This window comes from Schistocerca piceifrons, chromosome 4 (genome assembly GCF_021461385.2).
Source record: "Schistocerca piceifrons isolate TAMUIC-IGC-003096 chromosome 4, iqSchPice1.1, whole genome shotgun sequence".
Classification (NCBI taxonomy): domain Eukaryota; kingdom Metazoa; phylum Arthropoda; class Insecta; order Orthoptera; family Acrididae; genus Schistocerca; species Schistocerca piceifrons.
The window spans coordinates 449,976,304-450,001,292 of record NC_060141.1 but is presented as its reverse complement, the minus strand read 5'-3'; the positions used below and the strand labels follow the sequence as shown (position 1 = coordinate 450,001,292).

At 42.5% G+C, this 24,989-nt stretch overlaps 1 protein-coding gene across 3 annotated transcripts in view; it reads right to left on the bottom strand.

The window, feature by feature from the left end:
• The window catches only part of LOC124795068 (neural cell adhesion molecule 2), a 631,935-nt gene that overhangs the window by 277,640 nt on the left and 329,306 nt on the right, over positions 1-24,989 (bottom strand). For all 3 annotated transcript variants that reach the window (XR_007016641.1, XM_047258875.1, XM_047258876.1), the window contains exon 6: positions 1,630-1,774. Coding sequence is in view for 2 of the 3 variants with exons in the window: in XM_047258875.1 (XP_047114831.1) it covers positions 1,630-1,774 (145 nt within the window). In the remaining variant the exon portion in view is untranslated. The remainder of the gene's footprint in view (positions 1-1,629; positions 1,775-24,989) is intronic.

The window sequence follows — 24,989 nt, the reverse complement described above, 5'->3', positions numbered from 1 at the left end:
TATAGGTCCACCTTCATGCAAACTCTCTCATCGCTAAACCCATATTGCAATGTAGGTTTCTACTTGCAGTTTTCTTCCCAAGTGATTTTCCGTCTTCCTCAACTGCGATTTCTTTCTTTGGGAGTCATTTCTGGAGATCTTTGTGGTAATTACGATGAGTGGTGCGAATACGAAAGGCGCTTTGCCCGGAGCAACTATTACAGTGCTGGAACACGTGAGGCAATACTGACCATATGACTTACCTTAGAAGATAAATCAAGGAAAGGCAAACCTACGTTTCTAGCATGTGTAGACTTAGAGAAAGCTTTTGACAATATTGACTGGAATACTCTATTCCAAATTGTGAAGATGGCAGGGGTCAAATACAGGGACGAAAGGCTATTTACAATTTGTACCGAAACGAGATGGCATTTAAAGAGTCGAGGGGCATGAAAGGGAAGCAGTGGTTAGGAAGACAGTGAACCATGGTTGTAGCCTATCCCCGAAGTCATTCAATCTATAGATTAAGCAAGCAGTAAAGGAAACAAAAGAAAAATTTAGAGTCGGAATTAAAATCCATGGAGAAGAAATAAAAATTTTGAGGTTTGCCGATGACACTGTAATTCTGTCAGAGACAGTAAAAGACCTGGAAGACCAGTTGAAAGGAATGGAAAGTGTCTTGAAAGGAGAATATAAGATGAACATCGTCAAAAGCAAAACGAGGATAATGGAATATAGTCGCATTAAATCAGATGATGCTGAGGGAATTAGGTTAGGAAATGAGACACTTAAAGAAGTAGATGAGTTTTGCTATTTGGGGAGAAAAATAACTGAGGATGGTCGAAGTAGACAGGATATAAAATGTAGATTGACTATGGTAAGGAAAGCGTTTCTGATGAAGAGAAGATTGTTAACGTCGATTATAGATTTAAGTGTCAGGAAGTCTTTTTTTAAAGTATTTGTATGGAGTGTAGCCATGTGTGGAAGTGACACATGGACGATAAATAGTTTAGACAAGAAGAGAACAGAAGCTTTCGAAACATGGGGCTACAGGAGAATGCTGAAAATTAGATGGGTAGATCACGTAACTAATGTGGAGGTACTGAACAGAATCAGGGAGAAGAGGAATTTGTGGCACAACTTGACTAGAATAAGGGGTCCGTTAGCTGGACACGTTCTGAGGCATCAAGGGATCACCAATTTAGTTCAAAAATGATTCAAATGGCTCTGAGCACTATGGGACTTAACATCGGTGGTCATCAGTCCCCTAGAACTTAGAACTACGTAAACCTAACTAACCTAAGGACATCACACGCATCCATGCCCGAGGCAGGATTCGAACCTGCGACCGTAGCAGTCGCGCGGTTCCAGACTGAGCACCTTAACCGCGAGACCACCGCGGCCGGCACCAATTTAGCACTGGAGGGCAGGGCGGAGGGTGATAATCGTAGACGGAGACCAAAAGGTGAATACACTAAGCAGATTCTGAAAGATGTAGGTTGCAGTAGTTACTTGGAGATGAAGAGGCTTGCACAGGATAGAGTAGCATGGAGAGCTGCATGTAAGCAGTCTCTGGACTGAAGATCACAACTACAACAACAATAGCAATAATTATAGAGCGGTTACAATGGAGCTGTTTAGGATACTCACAGTGTACGTTGAGCCGCCACTTGTCTTCTAAGGCACTGTCCTGAATGTAGGGGTTCTCGGCCCGGCACGTCAGGTACTTGCCGTCGTCATCGATGACCGGGATGAACGTGAGGATGCTCCGGCTCGCCCCGCTATCCTCCGAGAACTGCAACACATAAGGGTGCCACATTCTTCTCTTCTCTCTCTCTCCCTCTCTCTCTCTCTCTCTCTCTCTCTCTCTCTCTCTCCCTTCCCCCTCTCCCTCTCACCCTCTCTCTCTCTCTCTCTCTCTCTCTCTCTCTCTTCTCTGTCTCTTTCTCCACAAACACAAACACACACACACACACACACACACACACACACACACACACACACACACACTTGCGCGGCTTAGAAATATTTTGAAAATTGCATTTTGGTTTTCCGATGTTCGATATAACTGTGGTGAGGAGTAAAATAATTTTTAAATGTATTCGCAATTGCGAATATGGACAATAATGAGTTGTAGAATGGAATGACGACAATGAAAATTTGTGCCGGACCTGGACTCGAACCCGGATTTCCCGCTTATAGCGAGCGGTCCCTGTAATTTGTCTACCCGGTCATGACTCAGAACCAGATCCAAATGTCCATATGTCGTCAACCAAGCGTCTACAACCTGTACGCGTACATCCGTTATCTATATTCCCGTTCAGGTTAGACATTTTACTTGAAAGTCGCTTTCCCGGTGTCAGCGGATATTGAGTGCCTGTGTTATCCTGGATTAGGAAGCCAAGTTCCTTTGGATATGCACCGAGTAAAATGTCTCGCCAGTACGGGAATATACATAAAGTATGCACGAGTACAGGTTCTAGAGGCATCGTTGACGACGTATGGAAATTTGTGTATGGCCGTGAGTCTTGCACGGATAGCCAAATGATAAGGCGACCGCTAACGATAAGCGGAAAATCTGGGCTTGAGTCCCGGTTCGGCACAAATTTTCACTATCGTCATTCCATTCTACAGCTGATGGTTGTCCATATTCACAATTTCGAATACATTTAATGTTCATCATAACGGCTGTAAGAGCGGTAATGCCTGTCCCTTGGACATGCATGTGTGTCTAACGGGACTGTGTATCGTAGTTTACAATATCACAAGCACTGCAACACCGAATCGAAAATAAATTACGTATGAAGTAGGTAAGGAATCAACTGAGTGTTTCTCATTTCTTTCCTTTCTGTTTCGTTTCATTCTATAGACTACATCTTAAACCTGATGACAGAAGTAATTCTTGGCGATTGAGATTTGATTTTACTTTCAGGATTAACACTTGTGATGTATGGGTAAAGGTTGTGGATTCCGTCACATGTGGTTCGTTGGATCGGTCCTGAAGGTTTGCCCTGTAGTCGAAGTGATTATTCGGGTTATGATAGTGTTTTCTCTTTTCCAAGTTGGCTATAGTAATGTATTTAATTTTAGGACTCTTTTGCAGGAACGTTATCATTATTTTTCAAAAATTCAAGGTAGAGACTCTATTACGTTCACTTTTTAGGAAGTACCTTGGTAGATCACCGCGCAGTTGGGGTATACCTGTTAGAAGAATTTAATTAATACTGTATATACGTTGATTTAGAATAGTAATAGACCATGGCATTGGAGCAGTTTCCACAATCTCAAGAGATCCTCGACTCCATCACCTGGAACACCAGGGATCGGTGAGGCAGCGATCAGCTATTGTTCTGTCATGAAAGAAGAGCGTTTATGTGTTTTATTTATATATTCAGTTACGTAATTACTACTTCTTCCTGTCTCCAATTTTTGGTATGTGAAAAAGCGGTAAGCGGGAAATTGGGGTTTCGAGTCCCGGTCCGGCACAAATATCTGTGTCACAAACAACTGACGTCAATCGAGATTCTCAAATGTGAATCCATTTCGTAAAATTTATGATATATTCATTCATAGTTCACCAACAACGTAATTAGCAGTAGAGGGAGAATATTATCCGTGTGCAATCTGAAAGGATGTGGTGCTGATAATGGTAATATGGAGAAATGGAGGGGAGGGAGGGGGTGGGGGTAGGGTGGAAGGGGAAATCTCTTCCAGTGCTGGCGGCAACTACACGATGTAACAGTACACTAATTGTCTCTTTCGGCGATAATTTAATAACGTTGCTCACAGTGACACTCACTTAACTGCACGTCTCATGTATGTACTGTGCTTGAAAACTACTGTGGTATACTGAATAGAACACAGATAACACTAACGGCATCCATAGTGCGCTAGCCAATAGGCAATAGGTGACTGAAACAGCTCTCTGTTCGGAAATGCAATTGGATCGCCTAATGTGAATAGAGCAACTGCATCGTCCGAAAGCCTAATGTGCATGGAACATTTGCATCCCTTTATTTTCACCTTTTTCTACCGATTTATGACTGAACATGTGGATGTTTACATTGAGGCTAAGCAGGACGATCCGTTCAAATGAATATCCCACTCTAATGCGTGCCATGTTACTTGCGTCCAAGTACTGTAGTTACGTAGAATTCACTCAGGTCTTCCGTTTCTGATTTACTTAAGGCTACGGTTTGTATAAGAATACTATCTCTAATTTCGTAAAAAACTCTTTCTCAGAAAAGCTATTTTTGCATTTTTAGCGTATACCACATTTCCAAAAGCTGTCATGTCTTCAGCCTTAGCATTATTACGATATGCATGCTCATATTTAGTTACACGAGGATGAAAGATGTGGAATCATTAACATGAGCACTAAAGTGTATCACACCTGATGATCAGTCTGTTTTCTTTTTCAGTCGACGAGTTACTCCATAACTGTAACAAATGGTGTGTTAGACAACTTTTGTGCTGTAACTGATTACATTTTTTATAGACTGTTCGATGCTTTGAGACGTAAGTCTTGAACCATCTGTAATTTAATGTTTGCCTGACATATCTTAAGACGGGCAACTGGCCCGAAAAGGCTATGTGAGAATAAAGAGAAGCGATCTGCACGCTGAAGCAGGACGGTTTTGTACAGGGGCAAAGTGTTTCTAACGGGAGCAACAGCAATTTAGACTCAAAGTGCTGAGTTAGTAGTCTGTACTTCAACGTCCGCTGACTGACAGTTTTATGCAGCTACTTCTATTAGCGATGTGAGTAATGGAACTAATTTCAGCACCGACTCAAAAGCTGTATAGCATGCACGCCTCCCACGTGCTGTTCCCTTTAACAGGCGTTCGCGGGAGTAAGTCTTTAGCTCAGACTACGGATGACTGGAAACCTTTACCGAGGTATTTCGTAAACATCACCAGAAAAAGTCTTGTGTTAACGTCATCATCACCATTCTCGTGGAACAATTAACTTCTTGGATAGTTTCCTGCAGCATTAACCCTGTCCTTTGCTTCTTATTTCAGTGCGGAGACATCTACGAACCTTTTGCGTATTTTGGCACATTTCCCATTAAATAGTCCTTTTCGTCTCAGGTTTTGCTTAAAATCAATCGTACCGTAATTTTTATAGTACGACGTTATTTTTTCTTTATCTGTAAACATTATTTTGTAACATTTCTCGTATATTAGTTCATATTTCACTTCCCTATCCCAGCTATGCAGTTTCTGAAACAATTCCTTCAAATCCATTTCACTATTTGTCATTTATAGATGACCATAGCTGAATAATCATTTCTTTGCCTGTGCCAGGTTGTTTCTAATGTCTCTCTTAACAAGTGTCATCGTGCGGCTAGTTCCGGCGGAGGTTCGAGTCCTCCCTCGGGCATGGGTGTGTGTGTTTGTCCTTAGGATAATTTAGGTTAATTAGTTTGTAAGCTTAGGGACTGATGACCTTAGCAGTTAAGTCCCATAAGATTTCACACACATTTGAATATTTTGAACAAGTGCCATCTTGTGCAACTCGTCGTTTCTTTTGCTGTCAATTCTTGCATATTACGTTTAACCACATACTATTCTCCTTTGTTCTACCGTTAATTTTACTCATTGCTCCCCTGTTTATACTTAACTGAAAGCTTGGGCTGTGTAGATTATCCACATCTATTAACACCTCTCTTACAGTATAAAGGTTTGCGTCGTAAAAATGTTTCTTGGTGTTTCTCCATGAACTTTTATCCCTTATCTAAAACAATATTTCATTCCCTACAATATTCCTTCGAGGTGTAACTTAAAAATATTGATAATTAGCTGGAACTCTCCCTTAGACTATTCCCCATATGGGTCTGAGATTAAGTTATTAAATGATGTCGAGTAGACCTCCTAAACTATTTTTATATTGACCCTAGTCTCTGATTTTAAATTGATAGGTTTCTACTGTCGTTTTTTTCAGATTTTAGAATGCAGTACCAGCAATTAATGAAAAAGCAGAGACACAACACGCAATCTGAGTTCTGTAAATGACTTCTGTTTCCAAACTTTGTAGTTAGGTGACGACCTTCGATTCAAGTGCTGCTGTGAGACGAAGAGGTAGGCATACTAGAGGAATCTGGGGAGAGGGGGGGGGGGGGGGGGCAGCATCAAACCAGTCAGGCGACTGAAAGGAAGGGGCAGGATGCTCGTATATCGGCAACTCTGTCCACATGGTTTCTATTCGTGATATGGCATCACATGCTATCACGATCGTAAGCTGTGTACCATTTTAAACTGTCCCATCTGCCATGACAGACGAAAATTCTTCTGCGGTTTTTGGTCTACTTCATAATCAATAAACACCCGATTCCTTAAGAATCGAACACCCATGTACAAAACTCTACAAACTTGTGATTACTTTACCATTAATTGAATGTATTAAATATCTGATGTTAAGCATAGAAGTGAGAAAAAATTTTGAAGATGTTTGAAATTATCTTTAAAGCTTGTTGGAAGTCACTAAGTTCTCTCGTTATCAATCACTGGACGAGTAAAGCATCGGTAATTTGTGCTACGTTTCAAGTAATACTTAGTTTTTTCACGCATCAATGTTTATGACGTTATGTCTGCTGAACTGTGTGTCGTACAGTGACAGAATTTTGTAGGTATATTCCGTGGTATATCTGGATATTGTCTACAAAATATATTGCAAATAGAGTTCGTAGCAAAAAATAATAAATTAAAGCGTTATGTCTGATGATTAAATTTTACTGCATGAACCACGAACATGTAGTATGCGATAACCTTTCTTCCTTTCATTATTTTGTGAGGAGGAGGGGGAGGTGGCAGCGAGAAAAAGTTTCGACAAAGTTTCGAAATATGTGTAAAGATCCTTGCAAGTCTCAAAGACTGGATATACATAACTTGGTAATTTGTGCGTCGTGAAGTATGTTGCCCCAAGAAATATACGGGGTTTCTATCTGCAGAAAATCTCTAACTGTGTTAAAGTTGTACTGTAAGTTGATCCCGTTTATTGAGTAGATTATCACAGCCTATTAATTTTTCAATTCGGTCAGTTATTACATGAATACTGAAAATTAAATTTTTGTTGACCTTTAAAGTCGTTAGATAGACAATTTGCAACTGTCACTGGCTGAACGTGCAACGTGTTACTCATTTACGAATATACCATGACGAGTTCTTTTGAAATGTTGACGTCATCACTGGGGCTTAGTGATTGCAATACTGTTGGTAATATAAAATTTTTTTTTGACTCGATCTCAAAGTATTTGTGTTGAGATATGAACATTTAGAGTGCCTTATGCATCACCATCAGATATAAAATACTTGGCTACTAATAGCACGACAGTTTGAACTGTAGTATAAGTTTGTTCTTTATCTGTCCCCTTAATTTTTAAGCTGCTTCTGTAGTATCTGATTCACATACTTTCGCTGTCTACTTCTTCAGTCTTCTCAGAGTTCGTGGCTCGGATTGTGCTGCAGTTCCCTTTGATGTGCTACTCGTAGCCATGAATTTTGTGTTTGATTGTGCATAAGACACTGGAACCAGTCACATATATGAATTAAATACTTTGCGATACAGACAGGAAAGTTTTGCGTTACAGTTTTTTCTTTACAGTAACGACCTTAGCAACCATCTGTGACAAGCATTCGCGGGTGTCTGAAGCAGCCAGCTTGATGCTCGCGTACAAGTAACAGCGCACCGCTTCTTACGAAGCTTAGAGTTTCCAAAGTTACGACCCTCTTTTGCTTAGTTGAAGATTGCTAAATTTCGTGTGTTTCATGGCCATCATCCTTCTTGTAGACGGAGCAGATCCATGAAATATTTACAATATGATTATTTTACGTATGAGTTACCATTACGTTCATCTTTCCTGTGGTTTCAGGGCTACTAATAGCTAGCGATAGCTCCATAACTACTGATTTGTGTGAAAAATGTCACAGAACTTTTCCTTCCAGAGTTCTATGCTCATCGTTCGATTTTCCGTATACATCGGGAAATCAAAGGAACGCATCAGGGGACCCTTCCAAATCCGTACTTAACCCTGCCGACCCTGCACGCGATGCGGGACAAAGGCGGTAGCAAAAGAAGAAGAAGAAGAAGAAGATCGGGAAATCAAGGGAAATCTTAATCTGACTGGCCGGACGGGGACTTGAACCGCCTTCCTCCCGATCACCAGTCTTATTCGGTGACTACCCTGGCGACCGTCATCTCATACTCAATAACACAGATGAGTATAGGAGGCTTATCCACGTCCTCCGATTGCGAGTGGCGTGATGAAATAGCATAACTGGATCACGGAGCAGCAGCACGGGTTCGCTCTTTGAGATATCCCCCTGTCACAAAGGGTAGAAGCGTATCGTTTCATCCAAACAGTGATAACTGAGAGCACCTGAGCACATCAGGTGATTGAGTGGGAAATATGAAACGATGAACGATGAAGCATAGCATCTGAAACTACTGGTGGCCGCAGGAGAAAAGATGACGCTCTCTAACAAATTTTTTATGTTCATCATTCTTCATATAGTTCTTGTACTGCCCAACCGAGCTCTTCCACTCAAAGGGTTTCCCTTACGTCTTTTGTGGCTGGACGCTCCCGAAAGTTCCTTAGCGCCGCTATCCCCACAGACCGTCAATAGGATTCCAAAGCTTGTCTGGTAGCAGACAGCCCGTCGCTGGTATTTCAATAAGGCCCACGGCCACATAGTTGCGCTCTCGGCCGCTCAACGCATGTTGGTCGCCGCTGCCTCTACAGTGCGGGTCAGGGAGCACGTACTGCTGCCGCCGTCCTGGAGTGAAGCTGCTACGTCCTGTAGCCACTTGCCGTGCTTCCGGACCACAGTCGTTATACTGCCCGGGACCTGCTGTTCTAATACACTAGGCAAGCGCGCACGCTCGCCCACACAAACATGGACGCGAGTGTGGTCTCGCATTGAGTTCAGGCTACAAGTCAAAACTAATCTAAATTACAATGTTTCCAAGATTGTTATAAATTGCAATCCACACCTGTGATATATTGCAAGAATAACATTCTGCCTTACACCGTCAGCTAGTGAATTAGACAGCTTTATTCACTAGCGACAGCGGTGTATACGACCATCTTCATGTGCATACGGAAGAAACGTACAAAAACACTTTTTTTTATAGCGTCACAGGTCTACTAAGGACTACGTCAGGATAACTGCGTATTTATATTTTCTTTCATCTTCCTCCAAAACGGAACAAACGTTCAACATCACACATATATTTCTATATCGTTACACGTCCACTAAGCACTACCTCAGGATAACTGTGTATTTATCTTCCGTTTCACCTTTCTCCAAAATGTCCTGTTTTTCTCACAATGAGCGCATTTCCTCTCATCCGAAATTTCACACAAGTCTTTTTCTCTGTTTGGTTGGTTGGTTGATTCAGGGGAGAGAACCAAACAGCGAGGTCATCGGTCCCGGCGAATTAGAGAGGGATGTGGAAGTAAGTCGGCCGTGCCCTTTGAAACGAACCATCCCGCTGATTGCCTGAAGCGCCGGCCGGGGTGGCCAAGCGGTTAAAGGCGCTACAGTCTAGAACCGCGCGACCGCTACGGTCGCAGGTTCGAATCCTGCCTCGGGCATGGATGTGTGTGATGTCCTTAGGTTAGTTAGGTTTAAGTAGTTCTGAGTTCTAGGGGACTGATGACCTTAGAAGTTAAGTCCCATAGTGCTCAGAGTCATTTGAACCATTTTGATTGCCTGAAGCGATTTAGGGAAATTACGGAAAACCTAAATCAGGATTTCCGGAGGCGGCCTTGAACCATCGTCCTCCCGATTGTGGGACCAGGGACCAGTGTGCCAACCATTGCGTCGCCTGGTTCGCGTTTCTTTTTGTTTTAGCTTTCTGAAAATCTTCGAATCTTTTGACTTCCAGTTCGAATTTGTCTCTGTTGAGTAAAGTCTCTTTTTAATCTGCATTTCTTTTGAGTACTTTTTATTTTGCCTCATCACTTATTTTATTTGTCTGTCTTTCCGCTTTGGAAGATAGTGTGAATCTTCTATCTTAATCTATCTTCCTTAATTTTCTCAAGGTGTCCATAAAGAGTAACATGTCTTACCCTGGCTCTGCTATTTTAAGGCGGAAGGAGTATATTTCGTTATTTGGTCTCAAAACTAAATTGCTACCTTTTTTCTTGATTGGGCCTAATATTTTTCGCTGGATTATTCTTTCTACCTTCTCCTAATCTTCTAATGCCCTTTTGCATCGGGAGAAAAGTAGTATTTCCGACACACAGAAGACTTCTGTATTACGAATGTATTATAATACATACCTTAATTTAAAACATTTAAGAAGACTATTTTTACTGTCCAGATTTCTCACTTTCATGTAAGCTATTTTTATTTTTTTCAGTCCTTGCTTTAACTGCTTCTTTTCAAGTTTTTATATTTATGTGTTCAATCAGATATTTAATTTGTCTATTTCCTCGATGTTGCCACACTTGGTTTTCAGAATTCTTTGGTAACTTATTTTCATTAGTAATGCATTTCATCTTTTCAAACTATATTTGTAGACTATCTTCTCAGCTATTGTCTTCAGTCTTTCCTTTGCATTCTCTGACGTTTCATCTATTATCACGAGATCGCCAACAACGGGCAAACAATTTATTACCTCTTTCGAACTACCCAACTTCATGTAGTTGTTAACTTTTTTCTTTTTTCTTGCTCTGTTTTCCACTTTCTTATAATATTTTCCAGCTGACAGATGAATAATAATGGTGACAAACTGTCTCCGATTCCTGATACATGTTGGAAGGGACTAGAAGATGATCCAGGGGACTTAACTATCGATACTGGATTTGTAAAAGTCGTTTACTTATTTCCAGATTTTTCCTAGCTACTTATAATTCCTTCAGGGTTTTGAGAAGGGGCTCTCTCTGTATTAAATCACATCCCTTTTTAAGAACCAACAAATATTAATATCTGCCTGTCCCTAGTGCGTCAGTGTCAATCGCTAACTACAGTCAACTGGTAAGCACTCTTACACTGAAGACTAATATACTAACCCTAATGCATGATCTGCAATGACCACGACTATATTTCAGAATCGGATGTAATGGTCATCTTTATACAGTACTTGTCACAAATACACTGTCCCTAACCGGATCAATCTATTATGAAGAGTATCTGGTATAATTTTGGATATCTTAACTAACTTACGCCCATAATAGTATTTCAAACGTCATGTGTCTCTGCCGGTCTGTTTACGTTTGATTAATCAACGTATTTTAATAAAATCGACAGTTACCATGGAAACAATGCAAATGTTTGTAAAAACATCATTGGTGATAACTTCCAAGTTAAAACGTAAACCTGCACCTTGTATTCAGATAAACTCAAAATAACTACAAACTAAATTTTTGAAAATCGTTGCGGGAAACCCTTCGAATATTAGATGCAGTGAAAGCATTACTAAGTGACAGACAGCGCGGATTTTTGAGTGCAATGACTCGCTCCTAAATGCCCGAATGACCTGAGATCGAAATACATAGAAAGCAAAAGCAATGTTCTTCAGTAATAGGTGTAGCAGTATTTACATAGTGTTGCTTGATGACTAAGTGGATGTCAGAGTGTGATTTCAAAATTCTAGGACTCAATCGTCAATAATTCCAAGACGTTTCCTGTGAAACTTCCCTTGTTTCACTTTGTAAATTATTTACTGATGTCAGAAAATAGAATTTACAGCGTGTTTCGGAATACAAGTTAAGGTTTAGGTCCCTCAGAAATACTGAGCAATTCATTTAAAATGCCTAAGGAGGGCAAGGGCGTACCATTTCCATTTATTTGTTGCACCAACTTATTACTCAACAATAGACGCAAAACCCTTTTGTTTATAGAAACTACTCTTGCTAATCTGTTCTTATCGGAACAGAAGACCAGGCGCAAATGTTCTAAAAAGGACCTGAGCAGAAGACTTACTGGTTGGTATTGACAATGAGAAGGAGACTTTTTTCTCGTCATCAGTCTTCTGAGCGGTTTGATGCGCTCCTTCTTGAATCCGTCCCCTGTGCTTATGTTTCCTCTCAGAGCAGCACTTGTTCAAAACGTCCTTAGTTAGTTTTTGGGTGTAGTTTAATCCCTGTCTCTTTCATAGTTTTTATTGTCTACAGAAAGTACCATGGAAGTTATTCCTCGATGTCTTAACGCGTGTGGAAGATATGACAGAGAAAAATACGCCACATTCGGTCGACGACTTCCGCCAAGTGGTCCTGCCAGCCAAACCTGGAGTAAGTGTACCGTGTTTCTGCAGTTACGATTCCATTTTGCTTGATTCACTACTGAAAGGAGACGAAGCAGCTTCACAGAGTCATTGCAGTATGATCATTTTACATACGAATTAGTCAGTCTTATGCTTTTAAGACTAGCGTTTTGTAAGCTTCAGAAAAATAGCGATAGCTCTGTAAACATCGACTTATCTGAAAAATGCTACACTACTTTTCAATTAATTTCGGCACTATCCCTATCGCGTTTGATTTTCGACTGACACCGAAAAGTCACCTTGTGTATGGTGATGATGAATTTCCATTCTCCGTGACGGAGCGTAGGGGAACGATGCGGGAGACCCGCACCGCCGAACTAAGCAAGGTCCTAGTGGAAGTGGTTTGCCATTGCCTTCCTCCGACCGTAATGGGGATAACGACACAACAACACCCAGTCATCTCGAGGCAGGAAAAATCCTTGAACCCGCCGGGAATGATAAGGTTACTCCCTGGTGCCTCAACACATGTCCCAATGTCCTGTAACGTCGTCTTGTAAGTTTTTTGCAAATGTTCCTTTCTCCTGCAGAGAACCTCCTCATCCTTACCTTACTAGTCCATCTGATTTTCACCATTCTTCTGTAGCACCACATCTCAGATGTTTTCCACTGCTCACAACTGACTACTGCACAGTGCTGAGCTCGGACAGTATATTTTCACAAAATTCTTCCTCAAATAAGGCCTATATTCGATAGTGGTAGACTTCTCTTGGCCAGGAACGCCATCTTTTACTGTGCTATACTGCTTTTTATGTTTTCCTTGCTTCGTTCGCCTTTGGTTATTTTGCTTCAAAGTTAGTAGAATTTCTTAACTTGGTCTATTATTTGGCCATGAATTCTGATGCTAAGTTTCTCACTATTCACATTTCTGCTACTTCTCATTACGTTTATCTTTTTCATACTTCCTCTCAGCCCATATTCTGTACTCATTAGACTGTTCCTTCCATCCAACAGGTCCCGTAAATCTCTTTGAATCTTTGGCTTTCACTCGGGATAGCAGTATCACCAGCGAATCTTATCACTGATATCATTTCACCCCGAATTTTAATCACACTCTTGAACCTTTCCTTTATTTCCGTCATTCATTATTCGCAGTATAGATAGAGGAATAGGAATGAAAGATTGAGCACCCGTCTTACACCATCTGTAATAAGAGCATTTCCTTGTTGGTTTTCTAGTCTTATGACTCCAAAAAATGTTCAAATGTATGTGAAATCTTACGGGACTTAACTGCTAAGGTCATCAGTCCCTAAGCTTACACATTACTTAACCTAAATAATCCTAAGGACAAACACAGACACCCATGCCCGAGGGAGGACTCGAACCTCCGCCGGGACCAGCCGCACAGTCCATGACTGCAGCGCCCTAGACCGCTCGGCTATCCCGCGCGGCTCTTATGTCTCCCTCTTGGTTCTTGTACATATTGTATATCACCTGTTTTCCCATATTTCTCTCATAATTTCGAACATCTTGTACTGTTTTACATTGTCGAACGAACACTCTAGGTCGAAAAATCCTACGAGCGTTAAGGATAAGATAGCATTTTTTTTCCTTTTTTTGCATGAGAATTATACATTTTGGATAGCTTCAAGGTTTCACGACTTGGTAATCACTACTTATGGGAGCAGTTTTTGCTTTTTATCACAACGAACATCATTCAATGCAAAGTAATCCGTCGCTCTCATTGGAGCGTTCGTTAAAGATTATACTACAAAAGAAAGTGCTTCCCTTAGAATATCTGAAAAGTGGCACGGGTTCATTTACTAAGCTTCAAGTCACACAAGGTGCATTGTTACTGGTGGTACAATTTAATTGTTCCAGCGCTTAGAGAAAAGTATGTGGGAACTCGTGCGTACGGATATAACAACAGGACCAGCAGCAGAGGGAAGCTGAATGCATAACGGCCCTCAGAACGACGTACGACGAGTGCTGGTCATTGTTCCGGAACGACACAATGTGGGTAGGACCAAATTCTGATTCAGGAACCTCGCCGAATCCGGAAGTCGACGTCCCGCCAGGACCCAGCAGGCGCCATCTGGCGGCGCGCCGAGGAAGCGGACCGAACAATCGTGCAATTTGTCCCCTCTGGTGGCGTGGTCTGCCCCTTCCCCCTCCCTCCCCCCGCACCCGCCACTGCACAATGAGGCCCGCGCAGCCGACAAACACCACTCGCCCCGAGTTTAATTGATGAGTTATTAGCACCCCTCCCAGGCCGGCGAGTAATTTCTTAAATGGTGGCCCTTCGCTCCGTTAGCCGTTTTCTCCGCTTCACGCGAATCTCTGTACACTCATCATCTCACCAGTCATCTCTCTCTCTCTTTCTGACTCTCTCTTTCTTTGTTTCTTCCCCAATCCCTTCTCTTTCCCTTTTTTACCATCAACAGCGTCTAATTTTTTTCCTTTCTCCTCTTCCTCGTCCTTTTTTGTATTTGCCACTTTCTGGTTGGGCAGCTATATATATTTCCGCCTTTGCTTCCTCTCGCTCGTTACAATATCGTGCCGCTCTATTAATATGCTTAAGCGTCTACTGAATGGCTCCGCTTTCCACAGAGACTGCTTCTTTCTCTTCCATCTTTCAAGAGATTTTTGGCCAGTGCCGCCAAGACCGCGGGTTAAGATAAACGCTGCTCAAGTGGTTCTCTCGGTGGGAGATGGACTGGAGAATTCTTTGTGTATTACAGTCGTTGTTCGCTAATAAAAGCCGTTTCATCGTAGCTGCTGATCCGTGATCGTATTAATTTTATCTCGTCGTATTTTTTTCGTCTCAGCTCTGTCATTTATTCCTTCTGAGGGACCAAAAAAAAAAAAAAAAAACTGAGAAAGAAACGTCCTATTACTTGCTTGCAGAGAGGTATTGAGTTCGGTATATAAAGACGCTTCATTAAATTTTCAGGTCTTAGAATTAAACACTTAATTTGTCTCCCTGGTAAATTATTTTGCTACAAAAATGTTCGAGCAGAAAAACTCAAGCGGTTCATGATGAAAATTAAAGGCACAGAAAAACGCATCAGTATGTATGGTGGGCCACACGAAATATTTCTGATGTTAACATTCTACATCTACATCTACTCCACAAGCCAACGTAAGGTGCGTGGCGGAAGGGTACACTTATCTTCGTGGCCCTTACGCGCGATGTATGTTGGCGGATGCAGAATTGTTCGTCAGTCAACTTAAAATCACAGTTCTCTAAATTTCCTCAATAGTCTTTCGTGAAAAGAACACCTCCTTCCTTCCAGGGATTCTTATTTGAGTCACCGAAGCATCTCCGTAACACTTAAGTTTTGTTCCCATGAACCGGTAACAAACGTAGTAGTCCTCATCCGAACTGATTCGATGTCTTCCTTCAATCCGACATGGCACGGATCCAAAACAGTCGAGTAGTACTCGAGAATAGGTCGCACCAGCGTTCTATATGAGGTCTCCTTTCACTTTTTTCCTAAAATTCTCCCAATAAATAGAAGTCGACCATTTGTCTTCCCCACTATAGTCTTCACACGTTTTCATGTGGTACAGCATGCAGCTGCGTCCCCCGTATAGACCGGGGAAGCGGACCTATCCAGTACGTTGGAATGCAACTGTTTTATTCTATGACATACCGCCTTTAGCGATGTTTTGTTCTGACGGAATACAAATGTTGGAAACAAAGTTCCGATATCTTCAATTCTAATATTTTAGTTATACGTTCGCCTGAAGATGTGGCTTTTAGTGACACGATATCGGTAGTGATTCAATAATAAAGGGCTAAATGCAACTGAAGTGGCTTATTAATACCCCCAAGATCAATGGAAACAATGTTGTGTTCATTTTCGAGGATCATCGCTTTAATGTTTGTTAAAACCAATGCCAACAAAAAACTTCAAAGGGCCTAAGCATAGCGTTATGTATTAATATTACAGAAAATATGTATATGTTGCGCAAAAGGGGTCACTTGTTTGAAACCCGGTAATTGTCCCCCGATGCGAAGTAGAAGTTTTAAATTCAGCTCAAAGGTGCCGGAAACGTTGCTCTGTAACGCTTGAAGTGTGTGGCATCCTGCAGCGCTACCCTCTGGCTCGACATCGCTTCAAAAAGCAAGGGTTCGACACATGCAAATAAAAGGCTAGAGCTCGGAAGTTGTTGTGAGCTGCAATGTAGGTTAATTACGACACATTTGCCCCAAATTTCACTATAATTCTGACTAACGCCACTGTGGACCTGTCATATGATATTTACACACATTCTCCCTATCGTCTGACACCTCAGCGACACCTAGAGTTCAAATCACGCGGTGGTCATATGAGTGGCCGAGGAAAATATTTCAAAATCACCCCCGTCAGAACCGACACGAAAAGGCCTCACGAGATGTCATAAAGGGCATCAATAAAATCATCCCTTCCCTATGGGTATGCCGACCGCCTGGCGCTACATCACCAAAGAACTCCAGCCTTGGAGGGCAGCAGTTCAGGTACTTTCGCTATCCTTACGCAAAAGGGCGAGCTTCTAACCCAGAATCCGTGGCCGCCTACGGATATTCAGTGGACATAAGGGTCGCTGGCACTGCTCGCTCAGGGCCACTTAGTGCTAGCTCAGGCACTCCTATCGAGTGAGGTAAACCTTGCAGGGGCGTCGCAGCACTCCGACATTCTGATACGAGACGAATAAAATGTGTTTTATCTGCATCTACGTGATTACTCTGCTATTCACAATAAAATACCTGGCAGAGGGTTCAATGAACCACCTTCATACTGTCTCTCTACCGTTCCACTCTCGAACGGCACGCGGGAAAAACGAGCACTTAAATTTTTCCGTGCGAGCCCTGATTTCTCTTATTTTATCGTGATGATCATATCTCCCTATGTAGGTGGGTGCCTACAGAATGTTTTCGCAATCGGAGGAGAAAAATGGTGATTGAAATTTCATGAGAAGATCCCGTCTCAACGAAAAACGCCTTTGTTTTAATGATTGCCACTCCAATTCACGTATCATGTCTGTCACACTATCTCCCCTATTTCGCGATAATACAAAACGACCTGCCCTTCTTTGTACTTTTTCGATGTCATCCGTCAGTCGCACCTGATGGGGATTCCACACCGCACAGCAGTACTCCAGAATAGGGCGGACAAGCGTAATGTAAGCAGTCTCTTTGGTAGACCTGTTGCACCTTCTAAGTGTTCTGCCAATGAATCGCAGTCTTTGGTTTGCTCTACCCACAATATTATCTATATGATCGTTCCAATGTAGGTTATTTATAATTATTATCCCTAAGTATTTAGTTGATTTTACAGCCCTCAGATTTGTGTGACTTATCGCGTAATCGAAATTTAGCTGATTTCTTTTAGTACTCATGTGAATAACTTCGCACTTTCCTTTATTCAAGGTCAAATGCCACTTTTCGCACTACACAGATATCTCATCTAAATCATTTTGCAAGTCGTTTTGATCATCTGATGACTTTACAAGACGGTAAATGACAGCATCGTCTGCAAACAATCTAAGACGGCTACTCAGATTGTCTCCTATGTCGTTAACATAGATCAGGCACAATAGAGGGCCTATAACACTTCCTTGGGGAACACCGGATGTTAATTCTGTTTTACTCGATGACTTTCCGTCTATTACTACGAACTGTGACCTTTCTGACAGGAAATCACGAATCCAGTCGCACAACTGAGGCGATACTCCGTAGGCACGCAGTTTGATTAGAAGATGCTTGTGAGGAACGGTGTCGAAAGCCTCTGGAAATCTAAAAATGTGGAATCAATTTGACATCCCCTGTCGATAGCACTTATTACTTCGTGAGTATAAACAGCTAGTTCTGTTTCACAAGTACGATATTTTCTGAATCCGTGGTGAGTATATGTCAATAAATCGTTTTCTTCGAGGTACGTCATAATGTTCGAATACAGTATATGTTCTAAAACCCTACTGTAAATCGACGTTAGTGATATAGGCCTGTAATTCAGAGGATTACTCCTACTACCCTTTTTGGGTATTGGTGTGACTTGAGCAATTTTCCAGTCTTCAGGTACGTATCTTTCTGTGAGCGAGTGGTTGTATATAATTGCTAAATATGGAGCTATTTTATCAGCATACTCTGAGAGGAACCTGACTGGTATACAGTCTGGACCGGAGGCCTTGCCTTTATTAAGTGATTTAAGCTGCTTTGTTACACCGAGGATATCTACTTCTATGTTTCTAATCAAATGCAGCGGAGTTTCCTACTCCTCGTCCTCAACCCGTGACTCCGCCATCTCTACACCTCAGCGGCCCCACGCGCCTTGGGTCGCTACTCATGGAATCTCAGGTCACTGCCCCCAACAGCGTAATACGAGTTCTGCCCTCATCGGCTTGCATGCGAGGCGCGAAGCATGTCTGCATGACGTCGAAGCCATACTCGACCACTGACACGGTGTAGCACCATACGGGATTCATCCTAACAAGTGACACAGTTCTATTGATCCACATTCGAATTTCGTTGATCTCGTACTCAGTATAATTGGAACTGAAAAAAATGAGAAAACGTGGAGTCCATTACTGCCGAGCTCCAAGTTCAGTAATGTGCACCGAACAGTGTGCTCCGAAAAACTTGTGCCTCCACAGACTTTATAGATTATCCCTAGATCTGCCGCAGATAGGCGCCTATCCTGCTGTAATGATTGGTCAAACCGTCGACCTGAAAATTCTGTGATGAGGTTTGGCGGTCCAACAGCATATCTTATTGTTTCACCACACTTCAGCCGCTTTCCAGAGATTTTCACACAGATGTTCCACAGATGCTCACAACAGCAACAGGCGAACAGTCGACCAGTTCGGGATTTCCGAGTTCCTCGTACTCAAGAGCCGGGCCACAGCACCTTCGCCGAGTCAAGTATGTCAGCAGATTTCCCCATTTGCACCACCTGTCGTCCCTGCTCTGCTTGTTATATACTTTCTCTAACATGTAACGTAAGAGCAGTGTCACCAGTTGGCGTTCAGTCTTGCGACGAGATGTATTCATATTGTTTTAGCTCATCATTGTTCTAGTATTATCGGTATTCCAACTTTGCTTGTTGAAGAATGGTAGCAAGGCCTCTTTTGTTTGCAGTGATCTTTCTGTCTTTAAACTGAAGATGATTCACAGTGGGAACTATCTGGTACGACAGAAGATCCAGAGAGATAGTGAAAGTGTAAAAGCAGATCCACGGTGGTTAATGTGATGAGCTTACAACATACAAGAACAAAAGCAGGATGCAATATAATGCTTTAAACAGATGGTAGTTTCTAGAAGAATGCTCAGATGATCATTTAAGGTGGGATGTTGTTGTTGCGGTCTTCAGTTCAAAGACTGGTTTGGTGCTGCTCTAATGGCTCTGAGCACTATGGGACTCAACATCTGAGGTCATCAGTCCCCTAGAACTTAGAACTACTTAAACCTAACTAACCTAAAGACATCACCCACATCCATGCCCGAGGCAGGATTCGAACCTGCGACCGTAGTGGTCGCGCGGTTCCACACTGAATCGCCTAGAACCGCTCGGACACACCAGCCGGCCGATGCTGCTCTCCACGGTATTCTATCCTGTGCAAGCCTCTTCATCTCCGAGTAACTACTGCGACCTATATCCTCCTGAATCTGCTTACTGTATTCACCTCTTTGCCTCCCTCTACAGTTTTTACCCCCATGCTTCCCTCCAGCAATAAACTGGTGATACTTTGATGCCCCAGAAAATGTCCTACCAACCGATCCCTTCTTCTCGTCAGGTTGTGCCACAAATTTCTCTTCTCCCCAATTCTGTTCAGTGCCTTCTCACTTGTTACGTGATCTACCCATCTAATCTTGAGTATTCTTCCGTAGCACCACATTTTAAACGTTGTTATTCTCTTCTTTTATAAACTGTTTATTGTCCAAGTTTGATTTTTATACATGGTTACAATTCATGCAAATACTGCCAGAAAGGACTTCCCGACACTTAAATCTATATTCGATGTTAACAAATTTTTCTTTTTCAGAAATGCTTTTATTGCCAATGTCAGTCTACATTTTATATCCTTCCTACTTCGACCGTCATCAGTTACTTTGCTCCGCAAATAGCAAAACTCATCTACTACTATAAGTGTCCCGTTTCCTATTCTAATTCCCTCAGCATCACCTGATTTAATTCGACTGCATTTCATTATTCTCGTTTTGCTTTTGTTGATCTTCGTCTTATATCCTCTTTTTAAGATACTGTCCATTTCGTTCAACTGTTCTTCCAAGTCATTTGTTGGGTAAAACATATTCAATTATTGAAGGTTGAGACGAAATTTTTCACCTTAAAAAGATTTGTGGTTGTAGTGATTTTTTTGTTTTACTATGACATAAAGACGAACAACTGGGGAACACGAAGGAAATTTTGTAAACAGTAGGACTCTTCGTGGACGTACGGGCTGTCTCAAAATCATCACGAAAAATGTCTACGGGTGGTAGATCACGTCATGATGAATTATTTCTGTCAGAGACAAAACGTTCGCTCACGCTTCCCATGGAACGTAGGCGTCCTTCAGTATTCGCCTGCCCTGGTACCACGAGATTTCACATAGCTAGCAAAGTGTACTAGGTTTCTCACATACTGCCCGCCCCAGTAAAATGACGGAGTGATTTTTAACAGGAAAACAATAAGAATGATAGTCTCTAAGCGGAGAAAGCTTAGCAGCGAGCTAGCATCTTCAGTTGTGCTCGGCCTACCGCCCTTCTCGCAGAGCAGATGTCTGGATGGTAGACAACACACTTTCCAAACAAACACGGCAGTGTGCCTACGCTATGCCGCCTTTCTGGGGCATAGCTAGTCTTAAAAGAAGCCTAGCATTGTCGAAAAGCGACGGCAAATGTTTTATCTGTAACAAAAGTAGTGCCCCAAGACGTGATCCACCACACCTAGACGTTTGTCATGAAGACTTTGTAACACTCTGTATATAAATGCTGTAAACAACAGCACTCGCGTGTGTATGTGTGTGTGTTTCTTTTTTTTATATGACCTGAAATAGCAGAGGAATTATTACCATCAAACAGCGAAGTTCACAGTTGTGAAGTTACAAGTAGCGTAGTTCTTTAATGCAGTTCGTGCAGAATAAAGTTCATTAATAACTAAATCTATTTAAGTTGTTTAAAGAAGAGGTATAAAAGACGCTAATATCCAAGAGTTTCTGTATCATTGAAAAATACATCCCTCATTCGCATTGACGATGAAATGTCCATATCTTTCATGTAAAGACTATTTATGCTGCGTCTAATTCGATTCTTTGACTGTAGTTCAGCGTCCAGCTTCGTGAATTCTCTACTCTGGAAGTGATTACATGAATCCAAGGATGAAAATTTAAGTTCGCCATTGAATTTACTCCCATTTAAAACACATGTACTTGCTTCCACACGCTCTCACTTCCATTCTGTATATGGGATAGATTACTTATATGACAATAAAAACTATAAAAGGATAAATAAATCTTTAGTACCGTATTATATTCTACTGCGGGGAAAGTAAGATACCGAAGCGTTTGAGACGTTGTGTTGCAGAACATTGAACAGTTAGTGGGTTCATAAGAAATGAGAAGGTTCTATGCAGAGGTTACTGCCAGGGAAAATTGGAGAGACTTTTTTAAAAAGAAAATGACTTGTTGGCAGAAGAAATACATGGAAAACATTAAACACTGACTGTAAGAAAGGACGGAATTATGAAACAAGTGTTACAGACATCGGGCAGTAGATTCAGTTGTGTCCAAGGACGCTGAAGAGGACAAAACGTGTCAGGGAACACAGACAATGGTATTTTTACGTAAATAATTATGGACGCTGGTTGTAACTGCTACTCCCATTTGAGTGTACAGGGTGTTACAAAAAGGTACGGCCAAACTTTCAGGAAACATTCCTCACACACAAATAAAGATGTTATGTGGACATGTGTCCGGAAACGCTTAATTTCCATATTAGAGCTCATTTTAGTTTCGTCAGTATGTACTGTACTTCCTCGATTCACCGCCAGTTGGCCCAATTGAAGGAAGGTAATGTTGACTTCGGTGCTTGTGTTGACATGCGACTCATTGTTCTACAGTACTAGCATCAAGCACATCAATACGTAGCATCGACAGGTTAGTGCTCATCACGAACGTGGTTTTGCAGTCAGTGCAATGTTTACAAATGCGGAGTTGGCAGATGCCCATTTGATGTCAGGATTAGCACGGGGCAATAGCCGTGGCGCGGTACGTTTGTATCGAGACAGATTTCCAGAACGAAGGTGTCCCGACAGGAAGACGTCCGAAGCAATTGATCGGCGTCGTAGGGAGCACGGAACATTCCAGCCTATGACTCGCGACTGGGGAAGACCTACAACGACGAGGACACCTGCAATGGACGAGGCAATTCTTCGTGCAATTGACGATAACCCTAATGTCAGCGTCAGAGAATTTGCAGTTTACCCTCGTGCTCAAAAAGCGGAGACCCTGTCGTCTTGGAACACAGACCCTCCTTTGGGCAAGAAACGTGGTGCCATGAAATGTATCTGATCAACCAAAATTTTCATACAATCCTTGACAGTAATGCGACAGTGCAGAGTAACTATGAGGCCCATGGAATCACAATATGGCTGTCCAAATCATCTTTGAACCCCCGACATGTTTGGGACTCGTCTGTAAGTTGTGAAACAACGATCATCTGACTAAATGGCTTTCTTCCGTTGCTCCATAGTCCAGGTTTTGTGGCATTTGTTTCAATAATCGGTGCTTTTCGAATTCCAGCTCGCCCTGTAATTCCACGCTTATGGAGCACCTTTTGTGTTGTTTTGGTGGTAACAGGGTTCGCGTGTACGACAGTTTTGCTGCTGCTGTCCTCTTACTTTTCGTCGCGATCCTCTACAATGACCGTCTGCCACGACCACTTAACCCATAATTTCGCCCGCGTTGTGACTTAGATTATGCGGTATAAACCATCGATACACTGTTTCTTGGAACACCGAAAACTTCGGCTACCTTGGCTATAGAATCACCCACCACATGAGCACCAAAATCTTTCCCACATTTGAATGCATACAGCTCCGACATTTTGCATTCTCAGCCACGTAGAACACTGTTCTGACCGCGACTGAGACTTACAAACTTATTGAGATCGCTGCACAGGTGCCATTCGTGGTCAAATACAACAGCGCAAGCAGCAGGTTTGGCTAGCATCGGCGTTTACGTTGAAGCATACAGTTCTCATGGTATTTCCATAATTTTGTCCAACCCCTGCACAATTACACTTTGAATTCATCTTCCATAGGTCGGAGGAAACAAATGTCACAACACCTCTTCTAATCTGTTGGCATGTGTAGACTTTTACTCAGACTCTTATTATTTACGTTGTAAGAGGCTATTGACACACATCAAAAAAATTTTTGCGTCATCCCAGAACTCCTGAAGATGGACGTTGACTGTGGATATTGTATCACAGACACAGTCCCTTTGACTGTTCAGAGATGTCACTAAACCCGCCCAAAGATGTAAACAACCATGCATGAGCAGCGCCTATTAGAAGGGGGGGATCCGACAGCCGATTAGTTCCAGTCATTCCAGTTGGAAGGAGGTACGCGGCTCATGTTGTCTGTAGTTCAACCATGCCTAGACGGTCAATACCGCAGTTCGATCGCCCCCACATTGTTTCTTTGTGGTAGGAAGAGCTCTCAACAAGGGAAATGTCAAGGCTTCTAAGAGTGAACCTAAGCGATGTGTTCGGACATGGAGGAGATACAGAGAGACAGGAACTGTCGATGACGTGCCTGGCTCAGGCCGCCCAAGGGCTACCACAGCAGTGGATGACCGCTGACTGCGGATTATGGCTCGGAGGAACCCTGACAGCAACGCCACCATGTCGAATAATAACATTCGTGCAGACACAGGGCTCGTGTTACGACTCAAAGTGTGCGCATTAGGCTGCATGGTGCGCAACTTCACTCCCTAGGTCCATAGCGAGGTCCATCTTTGCAACCACGACACCATGCAGCGCGGTACAGATGGGACCAACAACATGCCGAATGGACCGCTCAGGATTGGCATGACATTCTCTTCACCAATGAGTGTCGCATATGCCTTCAACCAGACAATCGTCAGAGACGTCTTTGAAGGCAACCCGGTCAGGCTGAACGCCTTAGACACACTGGCCAGCGAGTGCAGCAAGTTCCCTGCTGTTTTGGGGTGGAATTACGTGGGTCCGACGAACGCCGCTGGTGGAAGGCCTCATCAGGGCTCTACGATCCCTGAATGTCATCCTCCTATCGACAGTGCAACCATATCGGCAGCATATAGGCGAGGCATTCGTCTTCATGGACGACAATTCACGTCCCAATAGTGCACATCTTGTGAATGCCTTCCTTCAGGACAATGACATCTTTCGACTTGAGTGGTCAACATGTTCTCCAGATATGAACCCTATCGAACACACACCTGGGATATATTGAAAAGGGCCGTTTATGGACGACGTGACCCACCAACCACTCTGAGGGATCTACGCCGAATCGCCGTTGAGGAGTGGGAGAATCTGGAACAACAGTGCCTTGCGGATAGTATGCCATGTGAATACAGACATGCATCAGTGCAAGAGGACGTGCTATTGGATATTAGTGGTAGCGGTGTGTACAATAATCTGGGCCACGACCTCTGAAGGTCTTGGTGTATCGTGGCACAACATGCAGTGTGTGGTTTTCATGAGCAATAAAAAGGACGGAAATGGTGTTTATGTTGATCTCTATTCCAATTTTCTGTACAGGTTCCGAAACACTCGG